We start from the raw sequence: 16660 nt of genomic DNA, 5'->3' as shown, positions 1-16660 counted from the left end.
ATAAATGCAGACATATCTATCATGCTTGATTTTCTATCAAGTTTATATGATGAACTGTTCGTAAGTACGAAAATACAGTTGGTAACAAGCATCAGCAAACTGCAAAGTAATTTATCGGTGCGAAGGATATGTTAAAAAGGACCTCAACGAGAAACGAGCTTGGGGATGGCGTTTTGAGTACTGGTAGTCGAGGAAACGATACGCTTAGCTCATTTGTTAGAAGCATATGTATGTATAATTTAAAATTAGGTTGCTGTGCGAAACTTCCCTTATGTAGCCACGAATAGGTAAAGGACAAAATTACATCCCATATTCAAAAAATTCGAAATATCAGATAATACGAAGGAATGACTCTTTCTTTTTTTTCGGTTCAAGCGCGTAACCTTGCTTAGGCAAAGATATGGCATGATTTGTTTACGGTTTAGAGTTATTTTTAACTGAGTAAAATACACTGTTATGTTTGTTGTCATCTAATAGGCTTAACGCAAGGTTTCTTCAATTGAACCAAAAAAGATCGTTACTAGTTATTAAGGATATAACAGATACATACATCGGTTTGAACATCCAGCATGCCAATATTTTGCGTAATCAAATGATCCTCAATTTGGTTTTCCAATAACCACCTTTACGTTTTTCTTCCGATGGGTCTTTTTACCGCACACTCTCCCACTATTTATATAATCGATGACAAATCTGTGGACTTTCTCGAAACAGGCAAACGTTTATAAACAGATTTATTAATGTGTACATCTGACTACTTGCACCGACAGTATATACACCGTCACCCTAGATACTGTGTCTAAGATGGCGATTTCTACGCTGGCATCGTTTCTTTATATGCTGCAACGGTTTCCTCGAATGTTGCGTGCACTGCTTCGAAAAGATCTCTGAGGTCCTGAAGACCTTTCTCAAGCGCATTAACTGCCGAGCCCTGACCCTCTTTTATTTGAATCCGCAAATGAATCGTCCGTTCCGACGGATGTGGGATCGCGTACCCACAAAACTGTACTGCGGGGTTTTTCATCACCATGTACCTAAGGAGCATAAACATTACGCTTAACACAGTATTTGGTATAGTTACATTCAAAATAGGTAATATCACCCAAGGCTTATGATATTAACTCTATCCGATACAAATGTGCAATTAGAATAAGAAGCAACGTGAAAAATGGCGTCCTTCAAATGTTCGCAAAGGCTTGAGAGAGTTTAATTCATTAATAGCTTAATTAGCAATTTAATTGGCTTTCCTTATACATGTGTGATTTACCTGAGAGCATTGCCCAGTGTGTGATCTTCGTTTTCCAGCAGAAATGTAATACATGACTCGTCTTCAGTCTTGTGGACGATCTTCAGTGTTTCCGCACCTCCTCTAGCCATGACGAAATCTGTGTTGACCAAGGAATCTGTTCATTAATCGAAGCGTTAAGTACCTTACTTAAAAATAAAAATTATATGACAAGGGATAACTACCAAAACCGGTAGGTTTTAGCAGCTCTTGTTGAGTCACCAAGTAAAATGCTGATAAGTCAAATTAATTCTAAAAGCTCCTTCACTAAGGTGTTTTGGATAAGCGGCATACGCCAGCAAACAAAAACCATTTATCCACTCTATTAAAGTGTCATGTGATAATTCATTTCATATTTCTTAAAATATAATTTTGAGGTATAACTATAAGGGAAAATTTTACGTACGGAAAATTATAATCTAAAAAAAAGAAAGCTGAGGACCTAATTCGGGTGAATTTATCGTGTATCCTTTTTTGTTTTCGCTTTGCTTTATATAGGAACGTTGTGTTTTTCTGGCTGAATTTAGCTTGCATGTTTTCTAACCCCTAATATTTAGCTTACTCCGTAGTCAAATACTTAGGTCGCGTTAAGATTTCATTGAAGAAAAATGACATTGCGCACACCAGAAAACGACAGTTCGCGCCTTTCAGGGCGAACGGTACGTGTTACATCGGATAACCATTATCGTCGCAGTTACGACAGTTTCGTACTGCAGGGCTCTGTGAATCCCATGAATAGAAATGCCTTTGTGTGTTATTGCACCTGACATAAAACTCCAAGCAGTAGTTTTTATCATTATCCACAGATCGAATTTCCTTTCAGTAATACAAAAATGTGGTCAGCTAAGCACTGCGCTTACACCTACTCTACATATCATCAGGCCAAAGGTCGGGGAGAACTCGCAAAGTGCGGCTCTGAACTTCTATAAACTGCTACGATACATGTTTGCATAAAACTAACACATGTGTTTCTTAAGGGACACGGCGCTGTCAACTTGACGTACGTCTAGCACTCGGTTACCTTATAACAGTCGATTCATAAGCCTAAGCTCTCGATTCCGGACCTCTTGAAATAAACAAGAAACATTGGCCCTACAGCAACTTGACTTATCATAGTTCCGTGAAATACGCTCAGCATCGAACCAATAAGACGGAACGACCCGCGCGAGGCGCGGTAATCGTTTAAGTCCGTGGAGCAACTCCTTATAATTTCGAAACTTCACTGTGAGATGACAAAAGCAAACCAAAGGACATTTAATGACTGTTAATTATTGTTTTGGTATATTTGTATCATGTATTATTTTAGATCCGACTTTCCGTGTATTAATTTTTAAATTTTTGTGAATGTAGGGAAACGCGGTGCTTCGGCAGAGTCTGTATTCAAGTTGTAAATTAAAGCAGCAAAAACATATTTAAGGAACAGGGAATTTCACCAAATTTAGTGCATGTTTTATTAATATTGTAACTATTGAGGGGTCGAGACTCTTAGAAACTTTCCTCAAATAGAGTGAGGAAAAAATAGAAATAAAACTAGATTAAAAAAAACTCCCATTTAGGAGCTCGCACATGCTTTCTTTCAATCGAAAAAAATTACAAACAGCGATCTAAAGTATTAGCGTAAAATCACACAGCTTCAAATCGCTATGAAAAGTTGATTTTTATTAACTGGAACGAGCGCTATTTTGCCAGTCTCTTTGTTTGGATGTGCACTATCATACTGCATTTGATGTAGTCTTAAGAATGTGCGTGTGGCCCGTAGTCAAATTCTGTGCCGCATCTAGCTTGTACACCCCTGTACTCTATGCTGCCCCTGTTCAGCTCGCATGCCGTTACGCCGCGTCCTACATGTGCCGATAATAACACGTGTTTGGTACCGATGAGCGCGTGTGTTATGCTACTCTGTTTTCGTCCGTCGAATACCCGAAACTCCGGAACATGGAGAATTAGCCGTGTACGCCAATTTCTTGTTTTACAAATATGCGATTATATATTATCAAGTTAATTATGTATGATATAACCCAAGGCAGATACTCATTACCACTGTAACCGGCCACTAATTTCTATTTAGTCTTTTTTCTGTTTGGCTTTGCCGTGTTCTACACTTTAACTCTGCTCAGCTACAACACAACAATATTCGCCAGCAACGACGATGCCTGCTCAATTATCTGTCTGCTCCGCGCTAGCAACGCCGCAGTCAGCCAAGATGGAAAGAGAATGAAAAACAGGGCCGCTTCAGCGTCTGCTTCTGCTAGTGCTCGTCGTCTCGTACTTGCAGGGATACGATTTCGTGTCGACTGCTGCACGCCCATCGGTGCAGCCTGTTCGTCCTAGAGCTATAAGTTACTGTGTGTGCTGTTCTTACAGACGTCCGCTAGCTGCAGCACGACACAATGTTGTTAGTGCTGTGCTTAGCTATCACTAGTTAAGTGGGGGTCCAATCGGCAGGAGTAGAGCGGTGTTGCTAGACTCAGACAGATAATCAGTCAGTCGAGCTGTCGTCTGTAACATCGGCGTGCGACAGTAAGAAATACGCTCGCGTAGATTCGCGTTAGGCGCTACTACTCGCTGTGGATCTGTTGAGCTGCTTGATGAACAACTGCGGGTGAATTGAGGCTATTCGTTTGGCTAATGCCCAATGCTGTATCCTCACCTATCACATTTGTCTCGTCAGCGAACGAACAAGTCTTCGTTAATGTTTTCCAGCAGCTACACCGCGAATGGGGTATGTTGAACTGTGATGTGTAAGGACCTGTAGGAACGCGAACGAGTCGTATGAATATATTACGACACCACGACGAGAGCGACTCGATAGCAAGCAGACCATTGTGGCTGAAACGACAGCACGACAAAACAGCATCCGCGGGCGGCGTAGTTTTGTTCTGATCGCTCGCCTGCACGCTGGTACCGTGCAGCACGCCCTGTATGTCGCGCATCAAGTACTATCAATTCAATCGACGTTAGTAGCAACGAAAACCAGGAACATCGTTGCGTTGAATCGAATCATCAGCGAAACGACGTGAGTAGTCGAAAACAAAAGACCTGACAGACAGCATACTGCTCAAAGGCAGACAATCAGACTGAATATCAAACCAGGCTCACGACATACCGAGTCGACGGAAGGCACACATTGCCAACGACGGGAACTGGTGGAGAGTCGATGCAAAGCATCAGCAGACAAACTAATCATCGATAATAGTTACACAACAGTACGAAGTTACAAGCTTGAGATAAAGCAACGCTTCACTATTGCATTACAATAAGAGCTTCGGAGTGATGTAGAGTTTCGAAGGTAAACAGCAGCCTTCGGTATCGGGTTGGAAAATCGCAGGATTGACGCGATCAGTTGATCGACCCATCGACGTTCGTTCCGTGCTGATTTGTCGTCACACGTTGTCGTTATCGATGTCCCGAAAAGTGCTTTCCTACCAGAAATGTTCTGTCCCGAATTTCTGTCGCGTAACGTTTTGCTAAAGGGTGCTAACAGAGGCTAGGCAAGTAGGGCTGTAGATCCGTCGTAGACAGCTTTGTGCTGCAGGGGGCTTGAGATAGAGGCCTATTCGGTAGAAGTGAGTTTGATGAAGTTTCGAAGCTTGTTTACTATTTCGCTCGGCGTGAATTGGTTGCGGATGGTCATGAGGCTCTGCTCTGAAGAACAACGAGAAATCGACGCTAGCGCTGATATCGTTAAATTGAATGCGTAGTGTGTGCAGACGCTTCATATCGTTTCGGTGATTTATTGTCGAAATAGCACCCTGTATCTGTATATTTGTGCATAAATCCTTAATAAGATTGTCGTCGTCGCAACGTGTGGAGACCGGCTGTTAAAACACCATCCAACAGGTCTCTAGTTTTCATTGCGGTGCTGGTTATTGGCCTGATGGCCTAACAGAAACTTTGTTCATTGAGAAAAATCACTTGAGTAACATAGTCCTGTTTATCTGCCGTTATACGTGGGTTGTTCATGTCAGGACACAGCACGCACATTAGTTGCAGCTGTGGAATAGTCGTGTTATTACTGTTATTGCTATCACAACCGCGTACCTGTGCCTCAAACTATTTAAACGGAATGATTAAGACTATTTAGAAAATTCGTCAGAGTAGTCTTTGCAAAAGGCGAGGGCATTGTTTCGTCCACATCGTGCCTCGCAACTTCTAAGCTTAAGCCCGCAGCCAGCAGTTGTGCGACTCACCGAATTTGGTTGTCTTGCCCGGCCTAACAATGGCAGACAGTGCAAGCGAATCCGACTCGAGCTCAGTTGATGGCCTGATGGTCGCCCCAAGTCCGCTCACTCGTGAACAGTTCCAGAAACGGATTGACTCACTTCGACAAGAGAACCGCGTGCTCAAAATGGAGCTCGAGACGTTCCGTCTGCGAGTCAAACAGCTGCAGGAGGAGAACACAGCTTTGAGAAGGGCATCTGTTAATATTGTAAGTATGAAATAATGCTGTCTTAGTGACACAAGCAAAAAACATCTTATAAAATTTAATTCAGGCAAACGACGGACGTAAAATTTTTATGCCAATTTATGTGGAATTTTGTGCGTGTACATTTGCGACGATGATTTTTGTTTGTAGATTGTGATATATGTCTGCGTTTAAATAATGGTTCTCAGCAGGATTTCTCTCGCAAGCCCAAGGTGCGCTGTTTCTTTCTGAGTAATTAATACAACCAGTACGCATAACAGAAAATAACTTTTCCAGTCACTGCTCTTTATTGAAAATGTTTTAGCCTTTTTTTACCGAGGTAGAATACTTTTTATTCTATTCGTTTGTATTTTATAGGTAGTGGACATCCAAAATGCATATGTTTATTCTATATCAAGATTTTTTTTATTACCACCAAGATTACCACCTGTCTCTCAGTCGTGCTAAGTTGTTACGCTTACGACCGCAACCCATGATTCAAGTGCTGGCCATAAACGAACAAATAGAAGTAGTCATAGCCTTCAAGTCTTCATTTTCTGCTTGCCCTGCCTCAAACGATACCTGAAACGCCTACAGCTTCAAGAGACCTGACGCTCACAGCTGTCTGTTTTCAGTCTGGAGTTGTGATTCAGTTTATTTTCTGTTTTATATACTTTGAATTCAAAGTTTACGACGACGCGGACATTGACCTATCGGCGATACTAGTAACATGCCGGTGAATGAACGTCCAGATGCCGTAAGCACAACGAATAAATGATCATTTATTTACATGGTCATCGTTTGATTTCGCTCCCACCGCAAGCGTCATTGTCGTTGCATCACATCAATACGAAATGATTCCTCGATGTTTTGTTTGACGTTTGTTCGCTGTGGGGAGATTTGACTCGCTCTCTTCAGAACCTGTAGAATGTAACACTCAGCGACGTTTTATTTCTTGTTTTCAGCCGTCTTTTACACTCAAATGGATCGTTCTGCCTATCTTCAGAAGTACTCGATGGGTAGCGTTTAGCTGGCTTGTCGTTGACTCGTTTGCGCGCCGAAGTTTTCTTTCCTTACCGTTCCTCTTGCCGATGGTTATTATACAAGTGTCCAGAAATGGCAACAAAGACGGCGCCGGTTTTGATGGGCGTCTCGTTTCATTGACGATATTCATGATGAGAGGTGATATAATGGCAGTCAAAAGCTGCTGGGCCTACACGTTCAACGCCGAAGCGTTTGGCCTAGGTCGGTATATATTCCTGTGCCCTTGGGGACAAACGATTTGCCGCGATGTTGCTATCTGCCGCCGGCCCGTGCTGGATAGATATTACAGCCACAATGGTAGCTTTTTCATCAGCTTTTCAACATAAGCATGTTGTTGTTGTAATCTATGTTATAGCTTATCATTAGTAGTGTAGTTGGTTATTATCAGCGTTTATCGCCATCTGTCTCAGTGTCCTATGCTGCGCTTCTGCGGTCTGCGAACGCTGGCAATTGGTAGCACTTGATGTTGTCGGTCTTGCTTGTAAAATAAAGTCCACGTTCCGTATTCTGTTAGCTGGCGATACCACCAGCCGGACCTACAAGTCCGACAGCAAGGCAAGGCGCCGTTATGAAATGCTTTTTTCGGCAAGCTGTATAGGCCACTAGCCTGACCAGAATACCCGTATATATAATGACAATGTCAATCTATCGACAACAGGGCAGTTTAGAGCGATTTGTTTCTCGACCATCAAGGATATCACTGCAACGAATGATGTTCCATTCAAGAACAACGACGACTCGTTTTTCCGCAGCCGTTGTTGTCACCAGCACCGCCGCTACAGATGTTTGTTGTGACGACAGCTTACTGGCCCGGTCAAAAGCGGTGTTCTTTAGTTTGCCCAGCAAGTCTGCCGGGACTCGCCAGTACGACAACATCAGACCGAACTAATTCGTATTGGATGTCATACGAAATCTTGTGACGGTGCACACGTCCGTTAAGCATCCACCTTCCAAACTAGTCTCTTCAGAAAGAGACTACGAGGTGCGAAGGATCACGCAGTAAAGGATGTATCTATGCGGCTCCGCGTAGTCCGTTTGAACCGGATTAGATGCAGCAACTTGCAACATGTATGCGGTACCCTATAGATTCGTAACATGTATCCGAGGCAATAATATACAGAAGTGGACTAGACTTAACAGATTTCAGCACGTTTTATACTACTCGAAATATATTTCCTGTAAGCAATTCAAGTATAGCGATTCATAGATGTAGTTTGGTTATACGATTCTAGCGAGAGTAACAGTAGGTTGAGAAAAATTATCTTCGTGCTTTTATAGGTGCTATCTGTGGCAGATTGGTTGTTGTACTTCTCGAGATATTCATTTATCTAACTATTTGTTTTATCATAGTTGCATGCAAGAACTTTTGAAAAAAGTTCTTCTTGAAAAGAAGAATTTTTCTGCAGAAGGTATTGCCATAAAACATGGAATGCAAACACATATGAGGTAATTTTGAAATGGCACTGCCCTGGTAAGCGGTGACTTTGTCTAAAGTAACGCCTGCCGGATGTAAAAAACATTATAATAAATAATGGATCTTGTGCAGAAATAATAGAATTGACTAACCGCAAGCGTACGAGTTGTAGCTGCGAAATTAACTTGAAACTCCTACAGGTTATCTAAATATATGCTGCATTTGGCTACATGTGCTGAAAATCTGATCTTTTTTTTTTCAGCACGAGCGCTGTATAAGGTTCGTTGTCTACGGATATCTATAGCACGCTAAGAGATATTTTTACATATGTCGCTTATTAGCTGTCCACTGCTCCCAGTTTTTGTCATTATATAAATTAAATCAATTTTCTATATTGTCATGCACGTGCCGTCACTGTGTCGTCTTATCATTGTAATTTCAGCAAGCGAAAGCCGAACAAGAAGAGGAGTTCATCAGCAATACACTGTTGAAAAAAATACAGGCGCTCAAACGAGAAAAAGAAACTCTATGCCAAAATTACGAACAGGAAGAAGAGTGCCTTACCAATGATCTCTCGAGGAAGTTGACCCAGTTGCGTCAGGAGAAGGTTCAACTGGAGAAAAGCCTTGAACACGAACAGGAAGCTCTTGTCAATAAACTTATGCGTAAAATCGAGCGCCTTGAAGCTGACACATTGACGAAGCAGGTAGGTTAAAATGAAGCACGATGAGACGTTTATTTCGTCGGATTAGTTATTTGGAAAAATGTTGTTCTCGCTGGTCAATAAATGGTTTAAGCGAAAACAAACCGTTAAAAATTTGTGAACTGTAAGTCTAGCTAATTATACTTACTGAGGACGTTTTGTTCGTCGGTAACTAATGACCCATTTTGCCGTTCCTTTGCAGAACAACCTGGAGCAGCTTCGACGGGAGAAGGTGGAACTGGAAAATACCCTTGAACAAGAACAAGAGGCACTGGTCAATCGTCTTTGGAAGCGTATGGATACACTCGAGGTAGGATTGTTTGCAGCACCTTACACCTTGCGGCTAGAATCGACTTGAGGGAAATAGATAACGCTCTATTTAAGAAAGAATTCAATTTCAAAATGTATTTTCAGTCTTCAAACAAAGTTTGCTGAAAAGACGATGACCAGTTGAATATGTCCTCTTTCTTTTGAACGCATAGTCGGAGAAGCGATCTTTGCAGGAGAAATTAGACCAGCCGTTGTCAGCTCCGCCGTCGCCCCGCTCAGACGTCCCACCGCCACGTCCACCGAATCCAGATCCTGCTGGAATGACCCGACATATTCGAAATCTCAAGCAAGAAGTTAATCGACTGAAAACGCTTTTACACAAGACTGAACGCGAAAGTAGGTTTTTTTTCCAAACCACAGAACAACAAAACGCTATCGAAGCTAAAGTTATCAATGGTTGGCAATTGCAGCAGTTTATTGCTGGAAATCGGGCAGTTAGTATGCTAATTTCCTTATTTCAACTCGTTGACATAGGTGCAGAAAAAATTGCGCAGCTTTCCCAAGAAGAGCGTCAGATTAAGGAGGAGAACATTCGGCTTCAGCGTAAACTGCAAATGGAAGTAGAACGACGTGAACAACTTTGCAGACATCTCTCTGAAAGTGAGTCGTCGCTTGAGATGGATGAAGAGCGATTCTTCAATGAGGGGCATTGTGGTCGGGGACGAACTGTCTCTTCGCCTGTACCTCACACCGGACCCGGCCAACGGTATGAAGTTTCTATGGATTAAATGTCAGATATGTTTTGTTATTCATGTGAAGCAAGGTCATCTCTAAAATTCTGTTTGCACTACAACCGCTAAAGTATACAGCCTACAACTGAGTTGGGAATGCTACTGTTCTTAAAACTAGAACTGAATGAAATTGAAAAACTAGTATAATAGGCTTATAGTAAGTATAGCATTGCAAAATAGTGCTACACTGGATAAAGAAGAAGGAAATTTGAGTTCTGCAATACGACGCTGTTCACAAACGCAACTAGGTTACGCGAATAATACTCTAGATTAACGTAACAGCATTTCGATCGATCATGTTGGTCCCTGCGGCCAAGTAACCGTTAACAACTGTGATTGAAACTAGTAATATTGTAAGAATATTCTAATCACCTAAATTGCACAGTTCGGATAAATGAGGCCTAGCACTTTTCCCTTTCAAAAATAGTCTTTATTGACATAATTTTTAAATGTCGTCTCATAGGTGTTTGTTTATTTTTGTTTCATGATTTCTTTTATTTTCAGATCGATTTCTCCGGCACCCTCTGGTCGCTGTGGCGACGCGGGCGCAGTACCATTCCATCCTGTAGGTAGCCCAATGGGATCGCTTCACGCTCGATGCTGTCCAACCTGTCAACAGCCACTGTTGTATCCGCTTACCACAAGTGGACATCATCCCGGAGGTCATCGAGTAGTTGGTGCCGAAGGACAATCACCATCAACCCCTCTTGGTGGTGTTTCACCGGGACCCGCTTCAATGCTCCCACCCAACCATCCGGCGACCGCGGCAGCATCATCCTCCTTTGCGGTACGTGGAAAGAAGACTCCAGATAAACGTAACTGTTTTTGATAATTGTGATGGGCAAAAAAAATTGCGCAGTTTGGTTGTTCGTTACAGTGACGAAACAAAACATTATAGGAACCCTATCAAAAAAGGAATTATTATAGGAATCAAAAAAGGCTAAATCGCTGAAAATAAAAATAATTGATATTCGGCGAATTCGAGACAAGCTTTGGTATTTTTTTGATAGGATTACTGTTAGGTAAATCGGTTTTTCAGTCGTTCAATATTTACGCACCTGATATTCACTACCATGCGCACAATTAATAATGAGCACTTTTTTCCTCAATATACTGTTTACCCAAAAACAGATAATGCATGATCTGCGCCAAGTAAACACACGAATATTACTTTTATGCCCTTTATTTCCCTCATATATATTTATATAATCTTGATCAAAGTTACTGTTTATTATAGACTTCATCGGCTCGCACATCACGAATTCCTGTCGCAACGTCAACGAGTCCCGTTAATCTAATTATGGGTCCGCCTGCTTCACCAATGGACACATCGCGACCAGGCTACTGAGTTCCACCGGACACATACATGGAGCTGACTGGAAGCTAGCAAGCCGATAGGCAGACTGTAGCATAATCCGCTACATCTCATTGTTGGGCCAGCAACATACATAGCATACGATAGCTTGTGCGGCTCAACAGAACGAGATATAGTAGAGACGAACAATGGAGCTCTATGTATGCATTAGATAACATCCATCATAGAACTATGTCTTTAGTCTATTAGAAGTGAGTAGAACGGCGCAGCCGGCGAGTAACAGTCGACTGCTACGGCCGTCTGACAGTCGTGATCGTGAGTCGAGATTTTCCTTCTATCGCCGTGACCGGTCTACCTTGCCTATCATTCGTCACTATCGTACAGCTGGCACACCCCAGCACATGTTGTACGTGGCCGTATAACGACTTTAAGAAAAAATATTTTGTTTTCGAAGCGCGAGTGTCGATGAAAGTGAGTATTGACGTCCCCTTACAAGAGGCCTTTGTTCAATGACCAGTGTCTCTCAGCTTAGAGATACGTTTATATTTGGATATAAATGTAGTGACGGAAATACTAATAATGATGATGATTACGTATGTGGAAAAGCCTAGCTGAAGTAAACATTTTTTTACGCATAGGAAGAAGTTACGGCAAAAACGATCAACGTATCGTGAGTAAACACGCAAGAAAAAACATTGTTATTATAAGTAAACGAGTGGGAAGTACGCCGTTATTTTCTTCTGTACGATGAAAGAAATGATATTATCCGACAATATTGTTTGGTTTAGATGAACGAATACTCTTGACTAATGTGCCGTCCTGCACCCGACAGCCAATGTGGGAAATTTACAAGGTCAAAAGAAAACAAAAGGCAAACACGGACATGATGCACAGGGTGAATTCGTGTGCACACATCTTTGTGTACTGTTGGTAAACGTCTTAGACATATTTGCCCTTGTAGTCGTTTTTCCTTTAGAGACTGCGCTTCTAATTATGTATTCTTTAGATAATGAAATACGGCAGGTTATTGGAAAAAACTCCTTGCTCGGCAATGCTATCCAGTTGTAGTGATGGCAGGCATTTTTTGCCTAACTTTAGTACGTAGTTAACCCGTTATAATTATGTTCAATTTCTACCGAGTACAAGCTATTGGCAAGGTTATTCAGTGCATTACTGGATAAAACTTCCTGAAAATCAATTTTTTTATGAAAGGCAATTTTAACACTCGATAATCACTTTAGTACCGTTATCGGCATCTATGCAGAAACTACATAGCTCTTTAGTTCCGTAAATGCTACATGTCTCTCTTGGTTTCGTTTTCTCGAAATTTGTGAAGTACACAGAAAGTGTGAATTGAATTTTATATTTTGAGCTCTTTTAGAGACACGAACTATGGCGAACTGTTTGTGAATAGCAGATCCGGGTATTCAAAATATATTCGATCATTCTTATTTCTGGCTTACATAGTCCATCCTTTGAACTAGAAAGGAAAGTGGCTTTACGTATTTGGGAGCACGGAAGACGATCGATTTCTTGCACCTGTGCCGTTTTTCTTCAGGAAACTGAAATGTTGGTAATGAAAAGTCGAAAGCACTTTTTTGCGAAATTGTGCAAGCTTTTCTTTCGAGAGTGCTACTTTCTTATAGATTGAGATAGATTTATTGTTTAGTTTAAGGGTCCTGCTCAAAACCCTGTTTGCTTTTGCTGAGAATGTGTGATGATTGATGCGCACAGACTCCCCCTCTCTGTAAACATGACGTGGAGGAAGATAAAGCGTGAAAACAGAGAAAAATATACAAAATTATAGGGAAGATAAAACGAACGATAAAAACAGAACTGAGCAAACAGGTAGAAAGGAATAAAGGCTGAAAAAATTGATAACAATTTCAGCGATGACGATAACCACTCGCCGAGTGGGTACCAGCAACTGCTACTATTAGAGTTACTTTGCGAAATATTATTTTCCCCAATTGTTGTCTTGCTGTAGGAATCCATTCCAATTCTATGAAACGAGAATTACAACGAGACCATTGTCAACTACTATCGACATACAGGGCGTCCGAGAAATAAATACCAGAACACTCTAAAAGGAAACAGTCCAGCTTTAGCCGAAACGAAAATTCTTGCAGATTACAGGCTCTTAAGTCATTGTCTTAAATCCAACCTCTCATTAGTGGTGTAGACGTAATTTTTCCGACGTCCTGTACATACAGAACCAGTCATGGTTGATATTACATTGATTGAATATATATGCCACTGAAGAGATGCGTATACTATGATGATAGCGCTGACAGACTGATATGACAAATAACCGAAATTACTACCAAAATAAGGTATTGGGTAGAATGACGAATGACTAAATACAATGATAAGCTGGACTGAAACTAGTACTGTGTGTAATCGATCAGACTGATACACTACGAGCGCTGGTGGACCCTTATTGCCGGCGTGCTAAAAGGATGCCTATGACGTGTATAAAATATGTAAGGGTTATATGTGACAACGAGGTAATAGAAAAACGCGACTCATAGAGATGAAAGTAAGCAAAGAAATGCAAGCCATAGCCATCAGAAAGTAATGGCGAATGAAATTCAGACCGTATAGAATAACTAATATACCGCATATAAATAAGATAATAGGAATGGCACATCAACCACGTTTCAATGAAAACCTGTTCTTTTTTCAGTAACTTGTTTGTAGTGAATGGTTTTTATGTAAGCATAACGAGAAAAAGATGCGACTTTACATGCCTTGTTGCTTAATAAACACAGCCCTGGTACAGTTATGGGGCAGTATCGTTTGATTTTATAATAGCCGGGTTTAGAGGCTCATTTTTAATTAGGATTTTAATACCTATTAATGGGGAAGAACGTAGTTCACCACCTTCTAATCGGACAATGGCCTAGAGATTCCGTCAGTGATTTTGGGTTCGTAAGGATTCTAGTTTGCAGCACGCTGAACACTGGCAGATCGATACATGATTGCACTCAAATTTGTTATTAATATCATTATGGTCGTAGTTATCGTGGTAGTAGTTGTGTTAATGAGTCGCACTTCTTATGGCACAACGATAATTGCATTATTATTACTAGCCGTTCATGCACAACAAGAGTCCTAAATTCGATACAAACGGAATGATGGGATAATGCTAGTGTCGTACACCACTCTTCGTTTGTACTCGAATGAGGGTAAAAAAAGTTACGGCTATTTACCCTCGCGCAGTATGCTATCAAGACGATCTTACGAACAATTCTTCACACGAATACAATGATAAGAATGTAGGTTTTCAAGGAAAAACAGCATCGTTCATTCTTTGATGACCAGACTTCGTGAAACCAGCTAAGAAGTAGTGTGTGATGCTGAAGTTCAGATTGAAGCGTGTAGGTTAGGTCTACGATACATCTCAAGTATAGCTTCGGGTCTCGGCCACTGTTGGAGCCAATAAACATTAAAAGTGACTGATGATGTTAGTTGGGATCTATATTCCTAAGGCAGGCTTTTTCCACCCCTAAGTGAGTCGAGCAGATTCGCATAGTCTCTACCATACGGATCTAAGGGCAAGAATGTGTTAAGTGGCGTTATGTATGGGTGGGACAACTTAGTGCGAACTCGGAATACGTTACGGGTAGGCACTGTAATGACCTTTTGGTGGCCAAGCTGGGCTGTCACTATCGAAATGTCAAGACGGCACGAGCATTGGCAGTCAAAATAATCCAGTGCCTATTAGAGGATTTAAACATTTATAATTTTACAAATAAGTGAATAATTTCGCTTAAACACTACAAGCTACGGACGCTTGATACCGGCAGATAAATCAATCTATTTTAAAATAAATTCTTTCTAGTTGCAGTAGGAGAATCTAGAGCGCATGATGGTAGAATATAAGATAATATTGTGCTTATAGTATAAGAATGATTGTACACCCAAATCAGCAACGATATCATAACACACTAGGAATGCAGCGTCGAACAGAAAATTGAACATCAACTTTGGGAACTAGCTGGTGATGGAGTTAAGAAAAAAGAAAAACTGTACAATAGACATATACATAACACGTGTCACATGCTAGTCACATGGCAGTGACAGCGGGCGAGATCATCCGGACATAGTAAATATAGTTAAGATAAATAGAAAAGACAGACATGTTTATTAAACCGCGGAAAAATGTTGAAATGGGATAGCCGATCACACATTAATAGGAACCATAATGATACCTGAATAACAAGGTGAATCTAGGCTTAAGGGGCCACAACGACGTAATACAAACACAGATTGCATGTATTGATCGGAGTAAATACGGAAGAAAAATAAGTGAGCATATGCGCGGTCAATGGGAAGTTAGTATCAAGTCATGAATGGACGATTGAAAGTTTAAATTAAAAATACGATCGATAATTCCAAGAAGCATGGATTAAAGCATATAGATGTGTGATTGCTACTGGCGTAGCAAAAAAAAAAAGACTATGAACGTTTCGTGTTGTGTGGGGCTTACTGAAGACTCCCGAGGTAAAGAACGCCCCATAGCGTCATCTCAACGAATTGGCGTCGCCTGATGAATACAAAGTACGTATTAAATGCTTGACAGAGGTGCGGGAAATAGAATACAGCGGACGAATGAAGTTATGAATAATTTGAAGTTAGGCAACCGAACGCGAGAACGAACGAAAGAGACAGATAAGGAAAGCTAAACGGGCAGAAAATAAACGGAACGATCATGAAGTGATGCGCGGAAGTGGAAAGGAGGACCTCATATAAGAAGTCTAGATAGAAATGAGTGACGAACAGCGGAACTACAGCATTAATAGCGGCAACAACTGCAGTAAAAAAACAGTAATAATAGTAATATTAATTAATACTATAATGACTATAACAAAAGACCGAATAAACTTGCATATACCATTATTTTCTCTTAATTATTATAAAATGAGTCTTTATTGTTCATGTTTAGGCAGAAACTGATCATGATTCTACCCTCCTGCACGTGTAGGGGCCTTGATTTTAACGGAAGTCTATTAGACAGAAGGTACTTTGTATCCTCCGTAGAGATAAACTATCTGTCGAGCACATTTACATGATGCCGTCAGTGTAGGAAAGTGAAATAAGGTGCTACTTGAGTACTTTGTTTTCCGCGGCGGAGGACAAAGCAAACATAAGGTACAAAGCGTACGCCGATCGTCGTCGGTGGGTGGGAGGGTTGCCTTCTTGTACGGATAATTAGCTAGAAAAAGGTGTCTCCACCCTTGAATAACAATTTTCATATACATATATATGTTTTTTTATGTTGAGCGTATTGAAGTGACACTTGTTTAACCAGTTGACTCCTATCAATATCGCTTGGCACATGGTTACTATCAAATTTTTTATTGCGCCGTAAAGAAAGAATACTAAGAAAATGACTACTAAGTAGTTGAAATCCTGTGTTAAAGACTTCGA

General features: G+C 41.0%; 2 protein-coding genes across 5 annotated transcripts; one reads left to right on the top strand and one right to left on the bottom strand.

The window, feature by feature from the left end:
- Window positions 1-696: 696 nt before the first annotated feature.
- On the bottom strand, window positions 697-2464 carry Polr1D (RNA polymerases I and III subunit AC2 l(2)37Cg). 3 transcript variants are annotated; one of them, XM_086988708.1, is made up of 3 exons: window positions 2307-2464; window positions 1268-1385; window positions 697-1034 (listed from the first exon to the last, which is right to left on the bottom strand). In XM_086988708.1, the coding sequence occupies exons 2-3, from the start codon at window positions 1375-1377 to the stop codon at window positions 815-817; spliced, it is 330 nt and encodes a 109-aa protein (XP_086844834.1). In that variant the 5' UTR covers window positions 1378-1385; window positions 2307-2464; the 3' UTR covers window positions 697-814. The 3 variants fall into 3 exon arrangements, with proteins under 3 accessions (XP_086844834.1, XP_086844840.1, XP_086844849.1); XM_086988714.1 differs by having other exon boundaries at window positions 1268-1403; window positions 2307-2446; XM_086988723.1 differs by lacking the exon at window positions 2307-2464 and adding an exon at window positions 2152-2292.
- A 935-nt stretch (window positions 2465-3399) lies between these two features.
- LOC111250735 (coiled-coil domain-containing protein 6) lies at window positions 3400-14012 on the top strand. 2 transcript variants are annotated; one of them, XM_022806423.2, is made up of 8 exons: window positions 7769-7802; window positions 8411-8427; window positions 8591-8854; window positions 9054-9161; window positions 9334-9517; window positions 9656-9887; window positions 10417-10699; window positions 11150-14012. In XM_022806423.2, exons 1-8 carry the CDS (start codon window positions 7784-7786, stop codon window positions 11258-11260), a joined length of 1218 nt encoding a protein of 405 aa, XP_022662158.1. In that variant the 5' UTR covers window positions 7769-7783; the 3' UTR covers window positions 11261-14012. The 2 variants fall into 2 exon arrangements, with proteins under 2 accessions (XP_022662121.1, XP_022662158.1); XM_022806386.2 differs by lacking the exons at window positions 7769-7802; window positions 8411-8427 and adding an exon at window positions 3400-5714.
- The last annotated feature ends 2648 nt before the right edge of the window (window positions 14013-16660 follow it).

The sequence above is a fragment of the Varroa destructor genome, unplaced genomic scaffold (assembly GCF_002443255.2).
Source record: "Varroa destructor unplaced genomic scaffold, Vdes_3.0 BEIS01000001.1, whole genome shotgun sequence".
NCBI classification, from domain to species: Eukaryota; Metazoa; Arthropoda; class Arachnida; order Mesostigmata; family Varroidae; genus Varroa; species Varroa destructor.
This window is presented reverse-complemented; position numbering and strand designations above follow the sequence as displayed.